Genomic DNA, 7,603 nt, shown 5'->3' with positions numbered 1-7,603 from the left:
GTATTTGAAAAAGAGTGACGAACCCAGTTTTTTTAGTTGTTCATAGGTTGGTCCAAAGAATGAGAGTCGTCCGTTAAGTTCGTTGTTCATTAGTAGCCCAGTGGTAGAGCGGTCGGCTGTTAATCAACTGGTTGTATTTTTTGATTGTTTGTTCAAGAACTACGACCTTTGGCTTTGGAACTAAACCGTTTCCATGTATTTGAGAAGAATTTCCAGATTAATAGGAAGGAAGCTTAATCAGAATGGAACGAATCAAAATTTTTCTTCTATGATCAATCCGTATAAACATCAACTTCAAATTGGATTAGTTTCTTCTCACCGAATAAGTGCTTGGGCCAAAAACCCTACCGAATGGAGAAATAGTTGGAGAGGAGGTAAGTCCTGCAAGCATATCTCTATTTTCATTTCCTTGCAGGGGTGTGATATCCACACCTCTTTTTACTTTTCACTCTTTTAATTTTTGGTCGTCAGATCGAATGAATTGAAGAAAATCAAAGGACAGAAATTAACAAGGAGTGTGTGAGAAGTAAAGAAAGGTGTGGATAGCAAACCCCTTCCTTGTATACCCAAGTCCAGGTATAGTGGTAATTTATAATTAATGGCAATTAATGAAAACAAAAAAGCCTGAACTTGTACATAACATATTCATAAGCAAATACAAAACTAATGCTTCCTTGGGCAGTCCACAAGACCAATACCACAATACACCAAAACTTACATCCCCAAAGCAATCGTACACAGCATTCTCAAATCACCAAATGAGCTTTGAGCAGAAAAAGCGAGTTCAACCTCGCGCCCTCATCGATGCGAACAGGATTCCGACTCTTCAATAGATTCCGGGGATGACCCTGTAGGAAACCTTCTGACAATATAACTTCCAGTATTTGCCATACCTGCAAATGCTCGTCGTCAGAATCTCAGTCGAAATTACATGAAATGCTTGGAACTGTTTCATTTTTTTATGGCTTTTACAACTTAGTTACTTCATTTTGAAACCACTAGAGGTCATTTCAGTTTTTGTGGATTCCCCAAGAATGCATACTATATAACAACAGGAATCTGTATCTGCTTACTTGGAGCGACATCGGTCATCATCCCTCTTGGCTCGGTCAAGCAGAAGGGTTGTCAGGAAAACCACATAGAAGTATGGTAGAAACTGCAGGAAAACAAGGAAAAAGTTCAGCTAAACGGCAGGAAACTGAAGCATGCTAGATTCTGTAGATTTCTGAACAGTCCAGAAAATCAACAATAAAACACTAAGCAAAAATGGTTACATGATTGAAAAGAGCTGGAACAGTCCAGAAGAAGGCAGCTGATATTTCTGGCACGTAGTGGAAATGACGTGATAAACCCCACCTGCAGTAGAGCAATACACTCAGCAATGATTTCAAAACTGTTATCTTTTTAAATCTAGCACATGCATGAATTAGGATAGGCAATGTGCAAACACGAGAAGCATACCAACAAAAGCATGGCTCAACTCACTTCCATTGTGCGACAAAAAGAAGTTACAGAAATACTCAGTTATATGCGTGTGCACAGAGGTGTTGTAATTAAAAGAGAGTTGAAATTCTCACCATCCTGAGGTTAGAAGAAGGCTCGTCTTTGTTTCCCCGGATGTGGTAGTGTATGAAGCAACTATCTGACATGGGCAAATCTCTTTTATGTCAGCCAAAATAATCTCAACCTGTGCATACAATGAGTCACATGATAAACTTCATGAGAAAAAACACCTTCGATGGAGCTCTCCCCCAAACCAAGCATTTGCCATTTGTTCTCCGAAATTCTTGCCTTTGCCTATCACAATCATAGTTGATGTATATGCAAAGGATCCCGGCCACCAGAATAAAAAGTGCTAGCTGGAACAGGAGGTTGGAGATTGTCAGAAACGTGACAAATAATGATAGGAAGAAAAGAAGATAAATGACTCAGCTGAGAAGTTTCACACATCGTAAAAATCAGTTGATTCATATTTGCCAGAATTGCAGCCAGATTTTTTACTATCTAAAGTTTTTATTTATCCGTTCTTCTCTTTCTTGCACCGGAATTGTTTTTTCCCATTTGTCTTTTTTATTCATTGGAGGTCCACTGGATTTCACTTTTTCAGCATAGTCCTCTCAAATTCTGAAAATACCTTGACTCGCATAAGGACAAGACCTTATCACAATTTTGTGCATGATGCAATGAAACCAAATGCAAGGCATATAAATTCTTTGACATTAAGAAAATTTCACAATATTCATACAAACAACCTAACCAGTAACCAAACTCCAATGGTTAATTTTTTTGGTCAATGGCCGAAGTCTAAAGGTTTATCCTTCTCTTTCCATGCTCATTGAACTTTTAGAACCAGGAGTGTACATAATAAGTTAATAACTATCCACCATTCGTTACAACCCCTATATAAAAAGAAAATGTGACCTAAAAGGCTAAAACATATAGTAAAAGCCAGCCTTGTAAAATAAGGAAATCACTAGTCAACTAACTTAGAAAACACCTTCATAACCAAATACGTTTACTACTAAATTACTAATGTGACTCATAACTTCAAAAAATTGGGCAAACCACATATCAGGATTATACCTGAGTTCCAAGATTTATAGGATGGTTGACCAGGTACATGCCGGGAGAAGTATAAATAGATGGAACCCAGACCAAGCAACCCCAGCAAATATAAAATCCCGCTGCCAGAGACAAAAGTACAATGAACCATTGTGAGATGAAGCAGGAACTGAACCAAGTGAAGGATGAGGAAACCATGATTGAGAAAGTTACATTACTATGGGTCAATCTACAAGGATAAGAACAAATATGACGATAGTCAGCATGAAAATCTTGGACTTGCAAAGAGATGGGATTAATAGTAGCCCGTAGTTCACCATAAAAACATGGTAAATACCAGGCTAGTGGTAATCAAATATCAAGATAATCAGCCCCCGAAAAGACCACCATTTCATTAAGGTGAAATATTAACCTTCAAACGTTAAGGTTAATATTATCACATCTGATGGTTAGTCTTGGGCATGCCAACATCTAAACAGTGGGAGAAAAAGTAAAAGGTAGAGCATATGTGAACCTCGATCATGTGCAATATCCATTGTATTCCAGTATCCAGCCTCCCACCAGAAAAACTTTGTGACATACACCAGCATCAATATAGTATTCACAAGCATTGAGTCAGCTACTCTCCCATTAACTTCATACTGGTAAAACAAGAAACGAAAATCTGATATCAGATAAAATATGGATGACATAATTTTAAATAGAGGTGAACGAGTACACTCTTGATCATGGCCCTTTCGGCACACAGATTTTCTGTGTCAGAAAGGTAAATGTGGACAACAATGTTAACGTTAACAAACTACAATGGTAGCCGGTAATTTATTGAATTTAGAAATATATCGACTAAAGTGAAAATGTTGGACCTAAACGGTAAGGACAGAAAAAAAATCTCAGACGAATTACCTGCTTTATGCAATAGGTCACAGCAAGAACTGCCCAAGACATCATCCCAAATCTGCAGTTTGTGAAAACTTTGATATCAAAGTATTTACCAATTCGAGGATACAGCTCCATGCCCTACAAAAAACGAAGAGTGACTAATACTTTTTATATATCGGGTCATATCCAACAAAAAACAGATTTTTTTCTTTCTTATTAATAGCTCAGTCACACAACAATAATTCTAAATGGAAGAAGATATGCTCTACAATCTATTGAAGTAGTCAAAGTAATTAGTTTTCTTTTTATAAGGAAAATTTACAAAACAAACAGAGGGAGTACAACAAAATCTGGAGAAGAAGTCGATCCAACTAATCAACTACCAGAGAGTAAGAAAAAAAAATAGTATACAACACAAAATCACATCTAATCAGGATGATTTGTATTAAAAGAGATACCAAGGTAATCCAGTAATTCAATATTATCAAAAAGTAATCTTCAGGTTCGTGAGTTTAAGTTAGAGTGTTGCAGCACAAGGGCCGAATAAAGCAAGACCATGATACTAGCACAAATTCTCTTGGGACAGACTTATTCATTCTGATAAAGTACATCAAGAATCTGATTGAAACCACAATTACAGCTATGTGTGCATTTTGAACTGCTCTCGTTTGCTCAGATAGATCACAGATAACACAACTATTTGGCTTATTGAAAGAATCACTTTTTACATGGGCTATTTAGTATGAGTTAATGGATATAACAGATATCTTGAAAAAAATAAGTAACAAGGCATAGTCACACTGTCCAACTTAGCATCACAAATAACATAAAGAGTGACCCACACCAAATGTGAACGTTCTAAGGATATTCAGTTAAAACAGGGTATATATTCAGTTAAACTAAAAGGTCTATCCATGCTTATATTTGTGTGGCAGGGAACATAATAGATGGAAAACAGGAAAATGAAACTTACCCAGTAGAAGTCAATTATTGCATTCCCAGAAGATCCAGAATCAGTGGAAGATGGTGCCACGTGGCCCTTGTAAACATAACGTGTTTGTGTGAAAAAAATGATTGTAAGATGCAGATAAACTTATATTTTGGAGTAATTATAAACCCTCACTTTTATGTACAGGAAAATACAAAAGATGAAGCTTCCAAAAATGAGGGCAGAAAATATTTCTCCCAGATGATCATAAACAACTGAAGGGTTGAATATCCCAAACCTGAAATTTAACATAGAAAAACATCAAATGCACTAGCAAACATTTTGGTGCTACAAGGCCACCGCATCAATAACTCAATAATTCCGAAAATGATAGAATTTCTAGGAAAGAGAACTCAAGAATGTGCGGCATTCATAATAGGAAACAATGAATTGACGGAGAAAGTATGTACCACCAAAGGCCAAGGTAGGTAGTCAACGTTACAAAATAGGCCGCCATACCATTTGCCTGCAAAATGCACAAGTTACATTAGGAAAGGGAAAGAATTTGCATAGAGAACTATCCAGAACGAGTAGTAGACGTTTCCATAACTGTCAACAGTAATTAATTTAATACTTTTACATTTCTGCAAGTCCAGGTGCAGAAAAAATGACAAGAAAATGCTTTAACTTATACAATTTTTATATCTAGTGATTTTTACAAGGCCAAAGGATCTAGAACATTCAATATATATATATATAACTCGAGATTGGCATAGGAGTTGGAAATCATATTTTTATGATTACTTTGGCAAAGCAATTTTGACACATAGAAATCGAGTATCCAGAACCTTGTAGACAGGTCGATTCCCAGCTGGAGATATTGGCCCCTCAACCCTTTTTCCAGGTAAAAGAAGCTGAAGTGCAGCCTCAAAAGCACCGTAACAGGCAATAATCTTCCATGCAGTGGCAGTAGGTATTGGCCATATTTTGATAAACCCCTGCAGTCCATGCTGCCTCAAGTAATCCCAAGTTTGCAAAATGGAGCCATCAGCATGTACCATTGTATACCATCTGCATTAAGTATCAGATTCTGAGTTCAACCATTCATAACCATCATAATAATTACATTGATATCATGTAGCAGTACATGGCATGTAGATTGATAAATTGATAAGGTGCTCCAAATTCTGAAACCTTTTTACTCATATATACTTTGTTTTGTTTAGTTTCAACAGTTTATTTATTGGTTTAGCTCTACTTCTGCTAAGTAATTTACAGCGTCCCAACTAACCAAAATCTAAAACTTTAAAAGTTTCAAATTCAGATTCTTTGTCTGCATCTTATCATTATCGAAACAGGGATTATGGAAAAAGAGTAATAATAATAAATCACACTATCAATGCATCTACACGAGATAAAAACTTTAAGTGACTTTGTATAATTCAAAATTTCATAATCTCACAGTTCTTATAAATTTAAAATTGAATATCTGAAACTACAGCATCTCTTTCTTTCAACATCAACACTACAAATCCTCAAACTTTTAATATAGAGGACAAATTCTTCAAAAGCTTAGGGAATAACGAAGAGAAGTAAACATATTTCGAGCTCAAGACATCATATTCTCCCAGAAAATTAAAATTTTCCATGGAAACAAACAAGAAAACAAAAAACCAATACAAGATTCGGATTCAATAATCCTATTTTCCCCACAAAACCAAAGAATAACGAAAACCCATTACTCCCCATACCATCATCCTCGAAAAAATTCAATCCGAACGCAATGAAATGCAAAACTCATTTCGTTTTTCATACAAAACAAGTAAAACCAGAAAAAATAAAGCAAAAAAGCAAAACGAAAGATTTACAGAGCTTACAGTAGAATTACAAATGGAGGGCAGAGCGAAAGCAGCGATAGCATGGAAGCGTACGTCACCAATGGCGAATGTACGGTCTTCGTCTCCCCCATTTTTCTTCTCTCTGATTTCTGAGAGTGCAGACTGAGCTCAGTTTCTTTGTATGGTTGATTGACCGAGAAGGCTGGCAACATGAGTGTCGTTTTAATATTTGATTTTCCAACTATACCCCTATTGGAGGGGTGGGGGCCCACTTGCAATTTAGCGTTAGTCCATCTGATCTGAGTTGAGTTTTTCTGAATGAGGTTAGCAGACTCTGGTTCTTTGGCACGGAATACATTACAAACGGTGGGCCCGCGGAATCGTCAATGTGCTACTAACCCGACCTTAAGATTTACGTTTCTCTGAATAATATTTGCCGTCAGAATTTGAATTTTTTGTCGAAATATTCACAAAAATATTAAATTTTATTTTTGACAAACGACATTATTTATATTAAGATGAAGGAATAGTAAGTTAAGCCTCTGAAAAGGTTAGCAATAAAGTAGCTCAAATTCGTTTTTGGTAATAATCAAATCCAAGACCTCACTTACAATGAAGAAAAATACTACTAGACTATTTCATTAGAGACAATATTCTTTCAGGAACACAAAAGTTCCCTTTAAGTTCGTAAGTGATAGCATTTCTAATTGGAGTCCCTCCCTATTTAGAGACTCCCACCACCACTATTTAGGGGCTCAACAAGAATATACTAGTTCCTAAAAGAGTACTAATTTCAATAGGACTGTTTTTATAGTATAGTCTCTAAATTTAAGAACTAAAAAATTTAAAAGTTATTAGGACTGTTGATCTAAATAGTAAAAATAAAAATAAAAATTTAAAAAGTTATTAGCGCACTGTTGATTTCCCTTCAATAAACAAAAGAAAACAAATCAGTGGGACCCATGCATGCAATTGCACAGAGCAAGAAATATGCACAAGGGTGGGCCAAGTTTTTCACTCAAAATTTTCACTAGGCTCCACCACTTTGATCCTTATATTGTCCCTATATGTGAGGACTTGCCCCATGTATCCAGTGAGTCCTATACTTTTGGTGCATTGGAGAGCTTTATTCCCCATTTATAAGGTCTATATGGTGGTAAGGACAACCTTGAGGACTAGCATTGGAGATGCTCAGGGAGTCTCTATTTAGGGACTCCCACCACCAACTTTGAGTACTTTAAGTGAATCTTTATGTCCCTAAAGGAATATTGTCTTCAATGGAAGAGCCCTTATAGTAGAATTCCTAAATTTGAGTTTTTACGATTTTATGTGATTGTTTGAATGGAAAACTAACCAAAAACCCCAAAAAACTTTCTTTTTAATCATCAGGACAAAA

The 7,603-nt window shown here is 36.1% G+C and overlaps 1 protein-coding gene across 1 annotated transcript; it reads right to left on the bottom strand.

Annotated features, from left to right (window-relative positions):
* Positions 1–625: 625 nt before the first annotated feature.
* Positions 626–6,405, bottom strand: LOC137708042 (7-dehydrocholesterol reductase). Its single transcript, XM_068447014.1, has 13 exons — positions 6,247–6,405; positions 5,218–5,440; positions 4,840–4,895; positions 4,565–4,667; positions 4,415–4,480; positions 3,466–3,579; positions 3,077–3,203; positions 2,584–2,684; positions 1,734–1,859; positions 1,578–1,642; positions 1,275–1,356; positions 1,074–1,156; positions 626–893 (listed from the first exon to the last, which is right to left on the bottom strand). The coding sequence occupies exons 1-13, from the start codon at positions 6,336–6,338 to the stop codon at positions 827–829; spliced, it is 1,305 nt and encodes a 434-aa protein (XP_068303115.1). The 5' UTR covers positions 6,339–6,405; the 3' UTR covers positions 626–826.
* Between the last annotated feature and the right edge of the window lie 1,198 nt (positions 6,406–7,603).

The sequence above is a fragment of the Pyrus communis genome, chromosome 11 (assembly GCF_963583255.1).
Source record: "Pyrus communis chromosome 11, drPyrComm1.1, whole genome shotgun sequence".
In the NCBI taxonomy this organism is placed as follows: Eukaryota; Viridiplantae; Streptophyta; class Magnoliopsida; order Rosales; family Rosaceae; genus Pyrus; species Pyrus communis.
This window is presented reverse-complemented; position numbering and strand designations above follow the sequence as displayed.

What these genes read in the sequence shown, in the direction of transcription:
- LOC137708042 (XM_068447014.1), bottom strand. Translation starts at nt 6,338, where the DNA reads ATGGGGGAGACGAAGACCGTACATTCGCCATTGGTGACGTACGCTTCC. An exon ending in GGAATCGACCTGTCTACAAG is followed by an intron (nt 4,896 to 5,217) that starts GTTCTGGATACT and finishes TGCATTTTGCAG; the next exon opens with GCAAATGGTATGGCGGCCTA. An exon ending in CAATAATTGACTTCTACTGG is followed by an intron (nt 3,580 to 4,414) that starts GTAAGTTTCATT and finishes CGTTTTTTGTAG; the next exon opens with GGCATGGAGCTGTATCCTCG.